At 33.0% G+C, this 22,433-nt stretch overlaps 1 protein-coding gene across 1 annotated transcript; it reads right to left on the bottom strand.

The window, feature by feature from the left end:
• Positions 1-6,150: 6,150 nt before the first annotated feature.
• Positions 6,151-21,148, bottom strand: LOC150103340 (techylectin-5A-like). Its single transcript, XM_090398167.1, has 6 exons — positions 21,029-21,148; positions 9,785-9,920; positions 9,059-9,213; positions 8,024-8,129; positions 7,512-7,676; positions 6,151-6,530 (listed from the first exon to the last, which is right to left on the bottom strand). Exons 2-6 carry the CDS (start codon positions 9,918-9,920, stop codon positions 6,247-6,249), a joined length of 846 nt encoding a protein of 281 aa, XP_090254293.1. The 5' UTR covers positions 21,029-21,148; the 3' UTR covers positions 6,151-6,246.
• Between the last annotated feature and the right edge of the window lie 1,285 nt (positions 21,149-22,433).

The raw sequence follows: 22,433 nt of genomic DNA, 5'->3' as shown, positions 1-22,433 counted from the left end.
ATACAAGGTAGGTTACGAGCAAAGATTAATTTCTTAAAAAAGTGCCGCGACAACAAGATTATTCCCAATTTCGCTAAGATTAAAGAAACAATAAAATCTCCTGGAGCTCATAATATTTACCGGAACACAAGTTTATCTCTAATCCGTAATCAACTTAAAGCTGCTAAACGTGATCTTGCTATTCACAGTCATCAGACTTCTGATTTACGCACCTATATATCCACAAATTTGGATCCACATCTTTCTCACATAGTTCTAAATGTAGCTAAACGTTCTACTCAACGTGCTTATAATAAACTAAGTCAACATCTTAACCGTAAATATGAGGCTCTTTCGTCTAAACAATCCAAGCCATTCATAACTCCAGATAATTGGATTGTAAATATATCCGGACGTCTTTTGACTAAAAGCGAAACCCTCATCCTTTCAAAAGGACATGATTTTTCTATTGTTCCAAATAAAATACCATATCTAGATTTCCTAGTTAACATTGAAAGGAATCTTAATCATCTAACCAGCGATAAAGCTAATGCTCTTCGCCTAGAAGTCGCTTCTTCTCTACTTAAGGCTAAACTTCCTCCTTCTAACATATCTCCTTCTGAAATGAAATCTTTACAGTCCTTGAGAAAAAATAATCACCTCATTATCACTAAAGCTGACAAGGGAAAAGCAACAGTAGTTATAGACTCAGTAAATTACAGAAGAAAACTTTCTCTTTTGCTTCGAGATCGCTCCACATATCAAGGAATTGATTATAATCCAACCAACAGACAACTAAAGAAATTAAATTCTCTCCTTGATGAAGTCATCAGTTTGGATAAAGACACAATTGAAAGACTTAAAACTCATTTTGCAAGACCTCCTAGATTTTATGGCCTTCCAAAAATCCATAAGATTGACTATCCTCTTCGTCCAATAGTAGATTGCATTGATTCTCCTACTTACCGTATAGCCAAATATCTAGCTAAATTACTGAAATCTTACATTGGCAACTCGAGTTCTTTTTTAAAAAACTCCTCAGATTTCTTAGAAAAATTAAAAGATGTCTCATTACAACCTACAGATCTTATGGTTAGTTTTGATATAGAATCTTTATACACCAATGTACCTCTTAAGGAAACTTTAAAACTACTTGCTGACATCTTTCCTCAAGATATTATAAAACTATTCGATTTCGTTATACATTCTGGTTATTTCATATGTCAAAATCAAAACAAATTTTATAGCCAAGTAGAAGGAACAGCCATGGGAAGTCCTCTTTCTCCAGCTTTAGCCAACTTTTATTTAGAACATTTAGAAAAAGTCCTCTTCACATCTAGTTTCCCTCTACCATCTTTTTGGGTAAGATATATAGATGACATATTTGCTATTTGGCCTCACAGTAAAAACACTTTATCTTCCTTTTTAAACAGTATTAATTCCTTACATCATCGCATAAAGTTTACTATGGAATTAGAAGAAAACAACCAGTTATCTTTTTTAGACGTTCTCCTCATCCGATCATCTTCAAATATTCTTACAACTACAGTATACAGGAAACCAACATTCACAGGTCGTTATATTCTGAAAGAATCAGCCCATCATCCATGTCATAAAACAGGAATTATAAAATGTCTCATCAAAAGAGCCAAAACTAATTGTTCTACTTTTGATTATCTACAGAAAGAACTTTCTACTATCCAGCAACACATGAAACTCAATGGCTTTTCTGAAAAAAGTATTCAACGTCTTCTTACATCTTATAATCCTCCACAAAACAACAAAGATTCAATACGTCGAGTACCTATTCCTTATATCTCCGGTATTTCAGAACCTATCGCAAGAATTTTGAAGAAATATGATTTAACAGCTACGTATTCTCTTATTAACAAATTGTCTTCTCATTTTCCTTCTCCTAAAGACAAACGCTCAACTTTATCTCTTCCTGGAGTTTATCAAATTCCTTGCAACTGTGATCTCTCTTACTTTGGACAGACTGGACGTTCTCTTGAAAAAAGAATCCAAGAACATCAATCATCCATTCTTCACAATAAACCTGAAAAGTCTGGTTTGGCTCAACACGGGATTGAAACTGACCACAGCATCCTTTGGTCCAAGACGCGCCTCTTACATAGATCCCGTTACAGGTTCGAACGTTTGTTCAAGGAAAGCGTGGAGGCCTTGCTCCATCATCCCAACCTGAATCGTAATGACTGCATATCTATATCAAAAATCTGGGAAAGCCTAATCAAGATTACTCATTAATTTTTTTTTTTTTTTTTTTTTTTTTTAATAGCAAATTCAATCATGTTTCTACTTCAAAATATTTCGTTTCATACTTAGTGATATAACATCACGCGGCATGTTCTAATTTCAACGATCTATTGTTAGTATTCTAGCTTGTATATTTTTTAAACTGTTCTTGTAATACCACCGACGATGGTCTGCTATTTCCAGACCGAAATATTTGGTTAAATAAATATCTTTCTTGTGATTACGTGATTATATCATTCAGCACTACCACTGGACTTACCCAGCGACAGGTTAGTAACCTGCCCTGGGGAATTTCAAAATACTTTCAAGTTTCATGCAAAGAAAATCCGGACGGACTGTCAGGGAAAAGACAACAACCCAGGAAACGGTAAACGAAATTGGAAAAAGGAACACATAATGAAGATTGCAACATGGAATGTGAGAATCATTGCACACAAAGAAGAACTTGATAAACAACTAAACCAAGCTAACATAAAGATATGTATAGTAACAGAAACAAAGAAAAAACAAAAAGGTACACAAGAAACAAACCACTATATACAAATCTACAGTGGGGTAAAAAAAGAAGAAAGAGCAAAAGCAGGTATAATGATTATGGTACATAAATCGCTAAAGAACAATATTGTATATTACAACTATTTGAATGAAAGACTAATAGAAATTAGACTCAAGATATTAAGAGGCCACATAACAATAATTGGTGCATATGCACCAGAAGAGGGAAAAAGAAGAAGACAGTAATATATTTTATAAAGAATTACAGAATGCTATAGAATTACAGAATGCCACTTAAATGCCAGAATAGGAAACAAAAATACAAAACAAGCATAGGTAAATTTGGCGAAGATACATGTAATCAAAATGGTCGCAGATTGCGCGATTTTGACATTTATAATAATATGAGAATAATGAATTCAATGTTTAAACACAAGGAAATACATAAATATACTTGGTCAGCTAGAGGATACAAATCAGTAATTGACTACGTTATCACTAATTTTAAATTAGTGGAGTTAATTTTAGACGTAAGAGCATATCGAGGCTTTGAATTAAACTCTGATCATTATATGGTATCAGCAAAAATTCGTTTTAAACCAAAGTGGCTAAAAACACATAGAATTGAAAATTCTTACCAGCCAAGCTACAAAATTTCTTCATTACAGGATCCTTAAGTCAGACTACAATATCAAAAATGCACAAACTTAAAAACAGAAACCACACATGAATCAAGTGATATAGAAGATGAATGGGAAAATTTGAAACAAATTCTCACAAAAGCAGCAACAGAAACCTTAGGAATAAAGCACAAATGGATTAGAAAAAGAGGACTACGAGACTGGAACAAAGAAATAGAAAATATAATAAAAACCAAAAAAGACAGTTACCAGAAATGGTTAAATTCCAAAACAATAGAAGCAGAAATAGAGTATAAAAGAAACTGTTCAATTGCAAAACGAGAACTAAGGAAAAAACATAGAGAAAGATGGAACAGTTTCGTAACAGAACTAGAAAACGCTTTATTTAAGCCACAACCCAAAACCTATAAAGTAATAAAATACGCGAATAAAGAAATAAAAGAAAGATAAAAATACAAACAATAGATTTAGAAAAACGGGTGACCTATTTCCAAAATCTCTGGACAGATGAGAACAATGAATTAAAATTTTATAAGACAAAGAATCACCTAATAGAAAATATCACAATGTTAGAACTGAAAAATATAATAAAGAAGATGAAAAATAGGAAAACGCCAGGAGAAGACAATATAAATATAGAACTATACAAAAATGCAGGTGAAAAATTTAATGAAAGATTTCTGAAATTTTTAATATGGTTTGGATTTCCGGAAAAACCCCTAACTCTTGGAAAAAAGCACTGATTATCCCAATCTATAAAAAAGGAAATAAAGACAATTGCAATAATTATAGGGGAATTAGCCTGCTGAATACAGGATATAAAATATATGCAGGAATATTGAAAGATAAACTAAGCAGCATTGTAGAAAAACAAATTACTAGAAGAACAAAACGGTTTCCGAAAAGGCCGATCCTGTATAGATCCAATTTTTACTTTAAAATTATTAATAGAAAAGAGAAGAGAATTTCAAAAAGAAACACACGTGGCGTTTATTGATTATGAAAAAGCCTTTGACAAAATTAGTAGACAAAAATTGTTTAAAATATTAACCGATTTAAACATACCAAACCAACTTTTGCAATCTATTCAAGAAATATATACAGGAAATAAAATAGCAGTTAAATTAGAACACACCTCAGAATGGAAAGATATATCAAGAGATATATATATACGACAAGGATGTACCCTCTCACCTCTGCTTTTCAATATATATATAAATGAAATAATAACAATCTGGAAACAGCATAACCCATTTGGTATACAAATGACTCCGCAAATGAAGATAGATACACTACTATTTTGCAGATGATCAAATAGTATTAGCTACATCAGAAGATGACTTACAAAGATCATTAAAATCTGGTATACGTGTATGCTTATATGTCTCGATTATATCCTCCTCCTTCTTCTATCCATCAATTTCTGTAAATTGCATTTTGTAAATCTGTCTTCATACTCTACATTCCAGAGACCATAAACCACCTTAGTCAATCGCCTCTGAACTTTTTCCAACGCATCTTCATATTTTTGAAAACCAGGTGACCAGATCTGTGCACAGTAATCCATATGTGGCCTGATAAAAGTCTTATACAAAGGAACCATGACATCCTTACTTCTACACGTCAATATCCTCTGCATCACTCCCATTATCCGCTGTGTGGTCTTCACAATTTTGTAACATGTCCCCGAAATGTTAGGTCCTTGTCTACAATCACTCCCAGTTCTCTCATCTCCATGTGAATATTGCAGATTTATTGATCAATTTGATTACAATTTATTCATAATATTAAAATTCAAGTTAGACATTTGTTTCACTAGGTTTGCATTACTTGCTTTTCCGATGATATAATTTTGAATAAAGCATCCCTCAATTTAAGCGTGAATTAGGTTAAACGTGTATTTATATTTAAGTCGATTAACTTATTTTTTACATTTAATTTTACATTCGATGTCAAAACAACACCTGAATAATTCCCACTAAATCTTCTGTATAATTATGGAATTGTTCACTGTATGGCATAATTCGAACACCTGTAATCAAAGCAGAAGGTTCTCTGAGAATGCCAGTAATCATAAATGTGATTCTGAATTATTAACTGCGTTAGATAATTTCTTTTTCTTTAGAATTTTTCCACATAGTAACATATGATTATATTTGTAATAGTATTTCGTGTTTCGATTCTTCTTTTCGTACTCTCCTTTAATTATTTTATGAATATCAAGGTGAGTTCGAAAACTGCGGGAAATCCTTCTAAAATTTCGTTTTCTCAACATTATCATTAATCATATGAATATCATTTTTACTGCACCATTTCCTTTATTAGTTGGCAATATAACTATTTTTGTGGTGTTCAGTAGTCTGTTTTATAGCTAATCACTATCACAGTAAGGCCAGCAATGTGTGCGTGTCTGTGTATGTGTGGGTTTACGTAACGTATTTCTGAAGATGAACATCTCCCGTTAAACCAGAAAGATTATGCTGGTGTAGATCTCAGAGAGACATTTAATCATATTTTTTGAAGCAAAAACTCTGCGATTTTTCTTATTTTTTTAAACCCAGATGCAAAGTGTTAAGATTGTAATTGTAAAATTATAAGACAAATAGAAAGGATGCAACTGTTATTCTAAAATAAGAACATTACTGCATTTTATTAATGTTTACAACAGGGGAAAGTAAACAACTATTATTAATCAGGGTAAACAATATGTTTTATTCTTAGTATTCAATCCATTAAAACTGCCTGATTTCATGAACAAAAGGAACTTGTTCACCAAAAAATCAAAAATAATACCGATTTAATGTGACAGATTTTACTTAAACTTATAGGGAAGGGAGATTCAAAATCGACGAACTAGTTATTGTGGGATGATTTCTTCTTGAACTATCCTGAAATTGGCAGGTCGAATCTTCATCTCAGTGCTGGCAAGCGAATAGTGATTTCCTTTCCATCCTCCCCAGTTGATTCCATCAGCGTAACTTGTATGATTTCCCTTTAGATATTGCCCGTTGATATTGGACGAATGACAGTCATAATACCACCAGGCACCACGAAATGATTGAGCGCAGTGTTTGTCCCAAATATCGTTATCTCTGTCCTTCGTGGAGAACTTTTTCCCATTATGAGGACGAAAAGAATTGCCTGTGGAAACAAAGCATTGTTGCAGACAAAACAGATAGTAATACACGTTACCAACAGAATAATAATAATACACTTTGAATGATCGTAGCGTATAAAATTACAATTTAAACAATGGCTCAATTGTTTCTATAAAGATGGATGTGCTTTTTTAGGACTGCTTCAATTTCCAGTAGTATTGCGAAATATTAATTACCGTATTTCGTATTCAGTTTTTAACTACTGTTCATTGATTTTATTTTATTCTTAATTCATTGTTAAATTTTATGGTGTTTTCCAATATTTTTTGCAAGTTGATACAGATTTGAAATAATTATTTTCTTAATATTTCTTAAATTATTTTATCTAAATTTATTAAATTAATTATTCTGAATAAACAATTAATATTCAAAAAAGCAAGAAAATTTAAAAGTAGATTATTTACAAAACTACATTGGGTAAAAATATACATTAATTTTATAAAATAAGTAAACAGTAATTTTCTTAACAAAATACCCAAATCCTTCATTTTATGGAGTTTTAGCCACTAATAATTAAAAAGCAAAATAAACAAAACTGGAATTCGATTTTGCGATTCGTTTCTATACGGATGTAGAATTTATATTAAAAGTAATTCAAATATACTGTAGATGCATATCGGAAGGTTAGAGTTTTGCAAATGGAAACCTAAGCACTCGGAGAAAAACCAACCCTACATCACAGTCCGACACGAAATTCACTATTATAAGTGCTTTGAGTTAATAAGCAATAAGTAATTCTTACTTATAGCTTATTAAGTAACCGCAATGCAGACTTAATGGCCTGTACAACCGTAATAAATTAGATAATCATTGCGCATAATTTCATTATCGTATCCTTCTGTTATAATAACTGTTATATTCTTTGTTAAAGTAACATCAATTCACCTCTTTTACAAATCGATGCAGAAAGTTTGCCTTCCATATATCTCCAACCTAACAGTAAATATTTCATCAACTGACTTACCGGCATCTCCTGTGTAATCGCCTACGTGCAGTATATAATAATTTTCTTCGCCTTCAATCCAAAACTGATCGTACACGGCAAACCTGGAATTACCTTCCATATCTTTAAGATCAAATCTAATGGAATTCTTTCTCTGTTCAGATAACGCGTGTATCTTATTGTTACCTGGAAAAAATGCATTTAGTCAGCATATTACGTAGCAGATTCTAATGAATTTATGTTATCTGTGTTGGATAAAAATATATCCTGATTTACAAGCAAATTAAAAGACTCTCGTCTCTCTCTCGGTCGTATTCTATAATAATTTATATTATTTTTGTATTATCACTATATTTATATTGTGCTAAATTATATTCAATTTTCTTAAAAAGTATTTAAAACGCTATTATAAATGACATATTAAGTATAATACAATATACTATATTTTCATAGTTAGATTACGTTAATAGCTTCGTTAATCATTTCTATTTGGATAACAATTTTAAGTTAACAAATTCTAAACGTCTTTTTACCTAACCAGAAGTCTCGATCAATATCTCCAAAGCCGTTTTTATATTCCTCCCAGTCTTTGTAAAAATAATCTTTCTCTCGTCCAAAATCTCCTCTTCTCTGAATAACCTGTGTATATATATATATATATATATATATATATATATATATATTAGGAAATGTTAATGAAAATAAATATTTGCATTTGTTGATATTCACATAAAAATACACTAACACTCTGACGACTTATTTAGAGAATTACTTTCTCATTTACTGTTAATATCTTGGAAAGTCCAACTTCAATTATTAGAAAATATTAATATTAATTTATTAATTACTTCTGTCTAAAAAAATTAAATGTAATTATGAAAAAATATATATTAGTTTCTGGATTAAAACCACGCCTCTGAGGATTAGTACTTTGATCGGAATCATCTGGGTTCGAATCACATCCAGGAGTTGAGAAATCTTTAGCAGGGCTCTTCAAGATGGCTTATCATCTTGAAAAGATGATAAGCCATCATGGGGTGGTGGATTGCTTTTTCCTTCCGGAAATTCAGTTATTCATCCGCAAACAGGTAAACCGTCCCGATAACTTACACATCTACAGCTCGTTACCGAAGCCTTGGTCCACCCATTCATCTAATAAAAAATCAATTCCATCAAATGATACGTATTACCAGAATTTTGCTCACAATTTTACGTCTTTCAACATAAACTCATAATCATATTATAACGTCCTAATTACAATTTTATTATACTGAACAGTGCAGACAAAACTTACGGCGCATTCATGTTTCCTGATGTTGTCAATCATCAGTGAATATCAGTATGCAAATGTTGTTTTACCTTTTTCATAATTACGGATCTAACATCATCGAATCTGTGTATTATGTTAAGAGATTATAAAGTATAGTTTAAAAATGAAGTAGCATTGCCCTTTAACTGCATTCTGCGATATCCTCCTGTCAATTCCACTACGACATTTAAACATCAGAATACTTTCCCATGAGAATAATGTCTCAAATTTCTTCACATTAATGACATCAAGTACTTACCGTCCATCCACCTCCATCAGTACTCATATCACAGTAGACATCGATGCTGTCTTTAATAACCCGATTTCTAGGCCAGATCTTGTATATACCACTAGTGTTGAATCCTCCTTCTAGCACCTCTGCACAGTCCACTGGTTTGTGGATAAGATGATTTGCTGTAAATATATAATAGAAATTCTATCAAACTTAGAAAAAAAATAGCATTAGTTGTCTAGTGTGTGAATTCAGAATTTGGCTCACATTTTTTACATCTTTCAGAATAAACTTATAATCGTACTGATGACTTTCTAATTGCAGTTTTATCAAACAAAACAATGCAGACAAAACTGCCCGAATTCTAAGTAAGTATTCTGAATTAAATGACAATGACTAAGGTGGAGCTTACCGAACTATTGAGTGTCTACCGATTTCTAAAAAAATAAATTAAAAAAAAATAAATAAAAGTGCATACAAAAGCAGTTCTACTCTTTGCGACACAGAAAGACGTTAGAACTATTCTTTTATTTAAAAAATTAGAAATTGCTTAATCAGTGGAAATTTGAAAAATTAAAGACAACCTTTTAGTTTTAATTTATGTTGCCTATGTTAGTAGAGAATTAACACACATTGTTGTCCCTTCTCAGAGGTTGAAATCATTGTAGCTATAAATAAACTAGAATATCCTGGGAGGTGCTAATAATGATAACTCGTCATAAGAAGTGTAAAAATAAACAAAACTATTAATACCTTTAGACAAAACATCTTTTAGCAATGTGAAACCTTCTTCAATTTTTTCTTTGGAGCGAATCATATCACAATTAATATTGGCTTTGGTTTCGCTTAACAGGAAAATAGAAATGAACACCACAAGCTGTTGTATCATCTGTAACAAAGAATATTGGGGTTCATTACTATAAACAAAATAAATTAACTAAATATATTGTTGGTAGAAACATCTATCAGACTGAATAAATATTTATGAAAATTTAACCGTGTTGTTAACCATTTCATTTAATATTCGAAGAAACACTGTTTTGTGAATTACTAAATTTTCATACAAGAAACAACTAATAACGATTCTCCAGAACAGATGTTTTCATATAGTGACACACAGACTACTTCCGACAAGGTTGAGTTGTTCCGCGAGTTATTAGCTGAAGAGTATTCAAATCGTAGGAAAAATTAGTAAAAGTTTAATAATGATAAAGCAAGCTTCATATGAATTCGGCTTCATAGAAGTTTTTTTTCAAATATTTGTCACTAATATATAATCGTTCATATTTACTCGGTAGATAATGTTATAAAAAATTAGTTTGGATGACTATAATACCGAGAATGGAAAAGAAAAGGTTTAATATTAAGATACTACTAGTTTCGTTGAATAAATCAACTTTTTCAGGTATCACAGGTAAAGAATTATATAAAAAATAACAGAGACATAATAAAATTACATTAACAGATCTAGTATAAAACACAATAGTACATTTTAAAAAGAGGAATGCGTGCATAAGTTCCAATTGAATTTAACTACGTGCGTGAGCTGTCACGAGTGCGCCAATACTGGACAGTGGCAATGACAGAGACATCTCCTACAATAGGACCAGGTCCAGGCGCTCTCTCTAGCCACGTTCTCTTCCTATTAACTCGGATGAAGGCCGCCAACACCTCGTAGACTGGCCGCAAACTTCTAATATCCATGTGTGTTATGATGAACTCGAAAGAAAGATTGTCGAATCTAGAACAATATCGCTCGATTCATCTCATATTAACAACAGCCTTAGCTAAAATCTCTCTGACTCACACATTGCCGCTGTCCAGTATTGGCGCACTCGTGACAGCTCACGCACGTAGTCAAATTCATTTGGAACTCCTGCACGCATTCCTGTTTTTAAAATGTACTATTGTGTTTTATACTAGATCTGATAATGTAATCTTATTATGTCTCTGTTATTTTTTATATAATTCCTTACCTGAAGAAGTTGATTTATTCAACGAAACTAGTAGTATCTTAGCATTAAACCTTTTCTTTCCATTCTCTCCATATATTTATATTTCTTTCCATATATATATATATATATATATATATATATATATATATATATATATATATTACATCTTCATGGTTACTGCGTAGCCATTTTACAATTCATTGTAAATGTATGAAATCCAGCTATTTTTCAACACTAGAGAAGCTCTTTATCTTTATAACATCTATTTTTTTATTTTAGAATTCCTGAATTTTTATCATTTACAAGATAATCATTTTAAAAATAATTTGTTTATGTATATGAAACTAAATGAATGGCATTTTTATTATATATGGGATTATGACATGGTGTTCTAGCAAAATACAATGGACAACTGACAATTGACATTTATGTCTTTAGGGGTGTAGCAAGATGCTTTTCATATTCCCCACTATCTGTTGTGGTTACAGTGAGGGTTAAATTTATGAGCAGTTTGCTCGCCCTGAATGGGCATGGAGATTATGCATCGCTATAGGAGGCTAATACAGCTTTTGGTCTTCTATATTTGAATATGTCCGTTGCCTCGTATGCTGCAGCTTTCTGGACTAAATCGTTGGGGTGTGTAAATGTCTTTTGGAAAAACTTGGATGCTAAGGATTGTAGAAAAGAGAAAATATAGGGAATATATGTATATGAAGTTGATTGTTTCTAACATACCACGGGGCGTTCAGAATCATTCTCAAGCACTTGTTCTGCACTCGTTGTATCTTGATAATGTTAGTATTTGAGGTGTGGCTCCGGGCTGGAGAGGCATAGGTGATTATAGGATAAATCGTCATCTGGTATAGCTGCAATTTGATTCTGTTGCTGAGCTTGCTATTTCTATTAATTAGTGGATAGATCTGATCTATGGCTTTATATGCCTTTGCTCACATAGACTTGATGTGTTGGTTGAAAGATAGCTTTTTGTCGAGAATTATACCCAAGTATTTTGTTTCTGTCTGCCAGGGAATTTTAGTATTGAATAGTAACACATCTCCTACAGGAGACGTTGGCCTTTTCGAGAAAAGAACAGCTGAGCTTTTCTGGGGGTTGACTTGCAATCTCCATTTGGAGAACCAACCCTCCAGCTTTAGAAAGTTTTCTTGAAGCTTTCTGGTAAAGAAATGGGGTCGGAGAGATCTGGTTAGTATTGATGTATCGTCCGCATACAGGGCCAAAATGGAAGACATCGGATTGTGAGGGATGTCTGACTTGTATACAGAAATCAGCAATGGAGCCAGTATAGATCCTTGTGGCACTCCAGCAAAGATATGGCGCTGGGACGATATAGAACCGTTGATTTTGACTTGCATTGATCTATTCTGAAGATATGAATGGATTAGATGAACCATTTTTAGTGAGGTACCGGCTGAAATAAGTTTGTGTAGGAGTCCAAAATGCCAGATTTTGTCAAATGCTTTGGATTGGTCTAGGAAAACAGCTCCTGTGCATTGGCGCCAGTTGTAGCTGGTGGTGATGTATTATTCAATTCTGTGGATTTGCTGGGTAGTACTATGGTATTGCCGAAAACCAAACTGTTCTTTAGGGAGGATGTTTAGGTCACTTACTGAGTTTTGGAGTCGTGAGAGGATGACCTTCTCCGCAACCTTACCCAGATTGGAGATGAGACTGATTGGACGATAATTTTGCTGTAGTTGTGGGTCTTTGCCTGGCTTATGTATAGGAATTATATCAGCCAGTTTCCAGGTGGAAGGAAAATAGTGAAATCTTAAAATTGCATTTATTATACTGGTCATGTGCACTACAGCTTTCAGAGGCAGCAGCTTGATCACCTTGTTTGAGATGCCGTCTGGTCCAGGAGCTTTATTGTTCTTAAGTTTTTTTAATAATATCATATAATTCAACAGGTGATGTGGGTGCAATATGGTCAGCACTGGTATCTGGGAGATTTAATGCGTGTCTGACCTGTCTATGGATCTTGTACAAGTGATTGAAATCTAAGTTGTTATAAGAAGGTTTGCACTGCTCCTCTAGATTCCTTAGTATGGCTTCTGCCTTATCTGCATCTGTGTGGACTAGGCCCTGATTTGAGATTATGGAGGGAGCTATCTGTTTTTATTTTTGATGTTTCTCAGTAACCCCCAGATAGAGTGATCAATGGGTGAGATAGAGGCTAACTTTTTATGCCAAACTTGGTTTCTATGAGTTTTAAGTGCATCTCTTACAGCCCCATTCAATCTATTAAGAACTGTTTTGTCCTCAGGAGCGCGAGTGTTACGAAATCTCTTCCTAGCTCTGTTCTTCTCTCTGATCAGGTCCATTATATCCTCAGGCAAACGACCAGGTTTGTGGAAGGTTGCAACCGTTATAGCGGACTTAATCTGTTGGGTGATGTGGTCACTGCAGATTCCATATCTTCTGCTGTGCATAAAATACAATGGTTATCTGAAACTAATTATAATAGTTTTATCTATCTACGATTAAATAAGGTGTACAATTAAATTACGTAATTCGTTCATTTATTTTTCACTTTATATTAATGTTTATTCCAAATTATCACTTTGAATTAAATTTGTTTTTTTTTAATTTTTTTTGTAAAATTCATCCAAATATGAAAATTCTTCCAGCTTCGATAATTGACCCACCAGTTATTCAACAGTCGAGGTGAACCTTTATTTAATTTAATTGAAAAGCCCTAATCTAGAAGTTCAGGATGCTATATAAAGTGCGCTAAGTTGTATCCTAGGTCTTATCACTAGCATAGATTTGAATATGTTCGGCTACAAGCATTAGTGAGGAAATTATCTCAATTCGTTATTTTTAAAATAATGCAAGTTTCTTAGGATAAATGCTTACCTCTGAAAAATATTTTGTTCTTTTAACTTGTTAAAATTACTAAATTTTTAGTTATGAGATTTTTCGATAAAATGTGTTTCGTATTTTAATTTTTTATGATTCAACCGATGAAATATTATAAATCGAATAGTCTTGTGATTGCACCAATAGTTAGATATTTTGGAAAAACCGATCCAGAAACCAAACATAGAACTTATGACACTTCAGGTTTATAATAAGAAGGGTAGCGGTTCATACCAGGTAATCATAATCATCTTCCACATAAAAATATTCGCCATCACCAGTCACAATGGGCTAGATATATATATTTACGATCTATTGATTGGAGAACAAAACTATATATACTTGGGTAATTAGACTACTTGCAATAGTTTTTCTATGAATCATTATTTCAAATTTCAGTTGTTTTTCCTTTGTATGAAACATAATTAAAATAAAACTTCAACCGCTTAGAGCGTTTCTATTTGATCCAGAAATTGTCAATAAAATATATATAATGTGGTTAGTTACACTAAATATTTATAATATATAATTTAATGTTGTTAGGTGCTTAAACAAGTGGCTATACAACACTTGCCGAAATTCCGAACTCATCCTCTTATACATAAATAACAGAAAGATAAAGAAACACTGGTTTACATTACTAATACAGCTCAATAGCATTTTACAAATATTAAAGTACTAAACCTGACCAGTTGCCACAAGTGATACAGAAGTTTCTGTAGAAAATATTAATGATACTCAACTCTAGATTCTGTGTAGATGACACAAAATTGGTACAGCGAGATTACGACGTTCACCAAGGAAAGAATACCACGACCTTTGCATACCTACAAACTTCTCAATTGCACACAAAACATTATACACAGATCCACCCCAAATAACAACCCGTTAATCTTTCTGTTCACGAACTAGAATTACCGCTAGCAAGTATCACCTACCGTGCCACACGGAGACCCATTTTAATAGGAGACAATAAAAACTGAGATAAATATTTACCTTTAATTGGTGACACAAAAAACTGTAATTGCTAAATTATTAAACCTCTATTGTGTTTACATCTGAAAACCTCGAACGGAATTCTGGGATTGTGAAGAAAATCAGAACGGAAGATGACTAAATTCATACATTTCCAAAGTACGTTGCCCCTAAGTACATAGTGATAACTGATTTACTCAACATACTCTGGTTAATACGGAGGGAATAGGAGAGTAACCGGGACAAAAAAATTGTTACATTTATTTCTTTAATCTGAATTATCTTTTATAACTTTGTAAATTTTTTAATGTTAAATTGAAGTTTATATGTTAAGCCAATATTACTCACAGTGAGGATATTGAGATTCAAATTTTCCTTCAAATATTTTTATAGATGTTAACAACAAGTGAACCCCTTGAAACGAAAACAATTAGTATTAATATGATGCCTGGATCTCTCAACAGATTTTAAAGAAACTGAAATCCAAAGAACGTTCATCCATTTCGCGAAAATTCTCATAAATAATCGGAGCCAGAATAAAGTATGGTAATCTCAGTTTATTAATCTAAATACAGGTGCTTGTATAGCCTTAGAAATAGTGTTGCTTCCAAAGCACAAGTTTGAGAGTAGAAAGGAAACTGACCAAAGGAACTTTTCGGTTCTTTCTTCTTCTTCTTCTTTTTCCAAGTAGTGACTGTCCAGTCAGTCGATCGTTTGGCCCCTCTAAGTATCCTTAGCCACTGTAACAATACTTTAATAGTATAAGGTGGTCTGTCTTATAAATAAATATATAATGTTTATGGAATAGCTTGTGATCGCTTGGTTGTCATGTTTTGAGGACAAAAAAAAAAAAGACAAAACATCCACCTTCGATTGAGACCTTGAGACTTACTAATTAATCTTCAGTGAAGCAGATAAAACGAAGGCGACTCTTTGCATCGTTTTACGAGACTCTAACCCAGGTATTCAATCCAAACGGTTACGTATCGGAATATTTCACTGTATCATTATCATCATCATTGCTTTCCTGATACGTATCCTCAAGGATATACAAGCTACTATGACATCACTAACTCATTACGTTAGGTACTAATTACACTATATATACTCTCCTATGAATAAGTTTACTTCAAATTACTATTGCTTGCCACTACTCTAATATTGTCGCGTCTAACATTTCGGTATTTTAAGGCAATTCTAACTGAATCAATCCAACCAGTTCTATGTTGAATCAATCCAACCAGTTCTTGGTTTTCTATGGCTTCCTTTGTTTCCATCTTGCCAACAAATACCTGGTTTAATAACCTCCCCCTCTCTTTTTGTTTAAGTTACCATACCACCTTAAATTAACTCTGCTCACACATTCTTGAATGGTAACAGTGTAAGTTCTTTTTAATATCTTCATTTTTAATATGATTCTGATATTGATGCCATCTGTTCAGGCCCCCTAATCTAATTTTTTTCATAACTGTCATATCTTTTGTCTCTAATTTTTGTCAAATGATTTATTTCTCACCTAACAATCAGATCCAAAACTTAAAGCCTGGAAGACTGCTTTATATACTGCTATATTTCGTATAGTGAAAATATGATACTGACAACCTCTGTTTTGCATAAATCTATCTTGGTATTCTCACAGTTTCTCTTCCACAATTTTACTTAACCTCTTTTCAAATATACAGGGTGGCCATAAATTAATTTTCCCTCTTTGGAGGTGTCTGTGGCTAAACTGATACGTGGAATGAGACCACATTTTATATTGAGATTTTCAGCTGTGGGGGGATGAATTCCGCAAAAAAAAAAAAAAGAGATTTAGTACCAAAAGTCGCCGATAAGGAAAATGTTGGTGCTGGCGGAGCCGAAAGCAGTCAGATATTTGCAGAAAACGCAGGTAAAAAGGATTAAGCAAATATTACTGTGTACGTGACAGCAATGCCACCAGTTCCAATTAAAAACAGGAATTGGGAACGTTCAGGAAGTTATTCGAATGACTGACGAATTGTGCTCAATATGCGTCCTACTTTGCCTCAGCGTACTTTACTTGTTTAGTTGTTTTACCTTAAACAGTTGAATGCCGTTGCGGCCGTTCTGACATAGGACCTGTACGCAGGTTATGAAGCCTTTAGAAGGCTTCATAACCTGCGTACAGGTCCTATGTCAGCTGTAGCACTGAGAGCTATGATTAAGAAGTTTGAAGAAACTGGATCACTAGGAGTTAGACCTGGCAGAGGAGACGGAAAGCAGTTCAAGAAAGGCAGTAACAGACGTTGCTACTGCGGTGTGCGACAAAACAGGGATCAGTACTGGTTCAAGCGCACGTGCCATAGCTCGCAAATGTGAAATGGGTTATGGTACAGCTGGAAAATCATAAAGGAAAATGCTTCACTTCTATCCGAATATGTTCAGTCGTGTGCAAGCACTAACTACCGCAGATTATGATAAGTGCATGACCTTCTCGCTAACGTTTCTTGCCAGTATGGAGGTCGATGATGCTGGCTTTGGAGAATATTGTGGGGTGGGGTGATAAGGCTCATTTTTATCTGAAGGTCGGTTAACACTTACAACTGCAGAATTTGGGCATCTGAATATCCGAATTTAATAATAGGACCATAGTTGTTGAGAGTATTACCCCTACAGGTCCTGTAACCTGTTTCATTACTGGAGACATTTATCGACGAATGCCGGAAAATTTTGTGATTCCTGCATTGCAGCAAAGACAATGTTTGGACTCCATGATTTTTATGCAGGATGGAGCACGGCCACACATTGAACTTTCAGTACAGCGCCTTTTACGCCAGCATTTCAGTAATGAGAGAGTTATTAGTTAGTTCTTTCCAACGGCATGGCCGCCTCGAATCCCGGACATCCCTCCATGTGACTTTTGGCTGTGAGGGTATTTGAAATCCGTTGTGTATGTTGGTGGCGTTCCCAACTTGCATGTCTTGAAAGAGAACATAAAACGGGCTGTTATGAACATCCAGTCTGACTCCTTACGCTCATCTGTAGAGCATGTCGCACACCAGATGCAATTTGTTCTACACATGAAAGGTCAGCACATTGAAAATCGTGCATGTGATCCAGGGGACCCCGATTTTGATGAATAAAACATTATTTCCATGCCTTCAAAAGTCTCGATATAAAATTTGGTCTCATTCCGTTTTGGGGTTTAGCTACAGATGCCTCCAAAGACGGAAAGTCATTTCATGGCCACCCTGTGCTTGCAAAATCTTGCAGGAACACTTACTTGATATGTGATGGTTACTTGAGAAATTCCTTATTTTCTGAATTCATGTCACTTTAATTTTTTACATGTTATTATTCATGTAATTTTACATTGCTTCATTTCTAAGTATTTTGAGTAGTCGTCTGATTATTTTCCCACCTTCCTCATTATCTAATTATCTTGTATATTCTTAATAAAGTATTCTCATAACTTTTACACGTAGCTTAGCTCTCTTCCATTTTTCGCTGTATTATTTTTAGAGCATCTGCTAACATGTTTGCTAATAACATTTGGCATGCTTTCTTCTTTTCGAGGACTGCTTCCTAAAATTCTTTTATCCAGCATGATGTTGTTATTTTGCTATCCTTGAAGACAAGTTCACCACATGCCTCTTTTCTAAAGAGAAAGCCACTGAGGCTCCTAAAGTTTGGTTATTGATTCAATTTCATCCTACTTAAAACTAAGTGATGGTCAACTGCAATTTCAAATGCTCTGTATACTTAGGTGTTCTGAGCCATCATGAAGTTATTACTACGGAAACTGACAAAGCCAGTGAGGCTTTTCTTGTTTCAAATCTCTCTATGAGAATTTGTGCACATCCTCATGTACAAATTCTATGAATAACTAATAAGTATCTTGTGCAGAAATCCTGCTGGATTTCTGCACAAGATACTTATTAGTCATTCATAAAAATCAGCTAACGACTTTTTATTCTCGTATATACGGAGTAGGCGAGGCCATTTAGCTCTATCTAACATTTGGAGATTGAGTGGGCAGTTCAGTCTCCACTGCCAGCCAATCAGAGATAGCTAGCCCAAAGATATCATTAATTAAGCGGCATGCAGTGAAGAGAGATGCCTCAACAAGTGCCGCCATCTCGTGGTCCCAAAAAATATATTTAATGTCTCAGATAATGTGGGTTCTACGGTCATTTTCTTGAGTTTACGGGACGAAAAACCTAGTTTCCGGGAGTAAAAACCCGCTTGCCCATGCCAGAGATCGAATAACTCGGGAACATGTCGAAAAAAGGCTTAGAAAAATTTCTTCTGGTCGACGACTAGATTAGAAACAGTCTTAATATATATATATATATATATATATATATATATATATATATATATATATATATATATATATATATATATATATATATATATATATATATATATATATATATATATATATATATATATTAAATTCACATTTAGAATTTAAAAATGAATCAAACGTATTCAATGGCATAACTACTATCATCACGAACATTTAACCTGTAATAGTGACTTTCATCATCAATCCAAAATAGGTCGTATAAAGATACCATTGAAATTCATCCAAATATTTAAGATCCAATCTTGTGGAATTTTTTTTTCTGATTTTATGGGCATCAATTGCAGTTAATGATAAAACTCTGGTAATTAGTAAATACAAACTGAATTAACTAAATATATCGGATTTCATCTATGCATATTCGAAGTAACATTGCTTTGCGCACTACTGAATTTTCATACGAAAAAACAACCCGTAACGATTCGCTAGAACAGATGTTCTCATATGGTGACCTGCTAACTCCTTACGGCTCGCATAGTTTCTTGAACTGGTCCGCTTGTTAGTAACTGAAGAGTAGGAAAATTTCGGAAAAAAAATATTAGTAAATGCTTAATATGGATTCGTTTTTGTAGACGTTATTTCGAATATTTCACTAGTATCTCCATGGGTGTCAATATAGTCATTTTATAATTGATTTTATAATTAATTTTATAATATAAATGTACAAAGTCCAAATATTTTTCAACAATAAAGGATAATTTATGGATGATTCATAAGGGAACTACTTTAAAAAATTTTCTTATATATTAAATAAACCAATGCCTCTTTTTTATTTATCTTCATGAGATAGAGACATTATGATCTAGCAAGCCGTTAGTTTGCGCATGTACGTACCTCTTTTGTTTCATTTAATTTTTTTGAATTAAATTTTATTCGAAAGTGTCGCTATAGTGTTACTTTATTGAATATTATTTTTTTACTAATTTCTACGTTTCATTCGAAAGTATTAATTCTCCCAATGTCCCCGGAGATTTTACAGTGAGAGATTGGTTTCATTTGATTGGCAAACAGTGCTGTATTAGTTCAGGTGGGTATTTAATGTGAAAAAGAGAAAAACGCATGCAACTCTGCTATCGTAAAGAAAATAATTTGTGGTTACACTGCTCATCCAGCGATGCTTATAGAGTGGGCTGATTGAAGAAAATTTTGAGAAAAAATAATTTGCCATTAAAACTCGTTGAAGTGTTGTCTTTATTACATATCCATAAAGTAGTAATCCGTATTATACTGTATTATTATTACGTGACATCTCAAAAGAGTCGAAGGGTTCATTGCAAGAATGCATTCTAGTCCACTAAACACAATTTATCCTATTTAATTTTCCGAATTATTATTAATATCGACAACAAACGACTCCATCTACCACCTATATAATAGGAGAGTATCTGTCTGTATTTAGTCATAAATTATTATTATTAATTAGGTTTTATATAAATCTTTCGTTATTTTAAAAATATCAAATTTCTTATGCCAGTTTCTTTCCTCCGAAAGAATTTCTATTTACGTATGTTAACTTTTTAAAAATACTTAATATTTTACTAAAATTCCTTTGCACTGAAAACGCTTTCCCTGTTTTAATTTCATTATGACGCCACCCATAAAATTTTATTATAAAAGCAATATTAGATAACATAATAAATCATGCATATACACATTACTATCTTCTGATCTACAAACAATGCTCTTACAGAAACAGGGAAACGTCGGTTAGTGGAAGGCAAATTGATTTTAGAATATCTTGATGAACTAATGTTGCTATGAATGAATTGATCACTTACATTAATATGGTTGCCCTATTATTTGAGTATAAGTAATTACCTCCTATGAACTGAAGCGTAAATTAAAATAAATATTTACCTTTAATTTGAGACACAGTCTTGATAGAACTGACTAGCTATATAATTTATTAAACCCTTTATGCGCGTCAGAAAACTCCAACAGAATATGGGACTATTTAGAAAAACAGAAATGAATAAGATTATAAACTCATTTCCTGAGACTCTCCTCTAAGAATATGATGGATCACTTCCTTCTCGATAATTCGTATTACAAAAATTTCTACAGTGCAGCAAGCAGTATATCATATTTCAGTATTACTAGGATATTAAAAAATGTAGTTAACACGCAGTTAATGACAGACTAACGGAGTATCTCATTTCTGAAATACGTCAGCAAAACATCACCAAATAAAAAAGTTGGGATGAACAAAAATTGTTTTTTTTTTCGTAATATGAAACTGAAGCTCATACGATGGGATAATATTTGCAGAAACGATGACAATTTTGATAATTTCGAGATGTGTTTGTGTAAGTTGTCTATTTTATTGGCTTTTGAAACAAAAGAAAATTATGGATATAATAGAAATAATAACATGCTTTTCATTAAATTATTATTATTATGGTAACCCTTACCCTCATACAACAACAACTACTACTACTACTATTTCTACTAACTACTACTAATAATTATACTTTACTTACTAATGTTTTACTTACTAATTTACTTACTATACTTTACTGACTAATTTACTTACTATACTTTACTGACTAATTTACTTACTATACTTATACTTTACTTACTAATTGTGCATCACCTACCACTGAACACGTTCCATGGAAATGTTTGCTGAAACGTGTTCCTACTCTGCATTTCTGGGGCATTTTGTGTCTGACATTGATCTCTCTTCAGTACATTTTGCTCATTATGTCTATCTTCCACTCTCTCTGTAAGCTTCCTTTCTCTGGTGGTTCAATACGAATCATGGGATCTTTCTCAATTTGAAATTCTTAACTAATGTAGAACTGATCTGGAATACGTTCTATCGAAAGAAGGTCCTGAGGCCTGCATTGGTGGATAATATGAATTTCATGCGTGTTCTGTATGTATACACGTGACATTTGCATTCTATTATGTGTATAAGTTGTGTATTTGTATGCGCATTTCAAGTACCCATCAAGAATGATCCACTTTGGACTTCTATAGCTATATCTTTGAGCAAAGTGGATTAATTTTAAATAACTTGGGATCACATTTAACGACCATAGAAATATTTATCAAGAGATAGAAATGAGAATTGGGAATGCTAATCATAGATAATTTGCTATCTTAAAATTCTTGAGATGCAAAAGATTATCAAGAATGTACAAAAAAAAATAAATGAATTACAAAAGATATTAACCTACGATTGAGAGACGCCATCAACTAAACGAGATAACAGAAAAGTCAGTGTATTTGAAAGATCAGTGTTCCGAAATATTTTAAC

This window comes from Typopeltis vanoorti, chromosome 9 (assembly GCF_054136105.1).
Source record: "Typopeltis vanoorti isolate ZY-2024b chromosome 9, IOZ_Tvanoo_1.0, whole genome shotgun sequence".
In the NCBI taxonomy this organism is placed as follows: domain Eukaryota; kingdom Metazoa; phylum Arthropoda; class Arachnida; order Uropygi; family Thelyphonidae; genus Typopeltis; species Typopeltis vanoorti.
The sequence above is the reverse complement of the archived record's forward strand: the minus strand, read 5'-3'. Positions and strand labels throughout refer to the sequence as shown.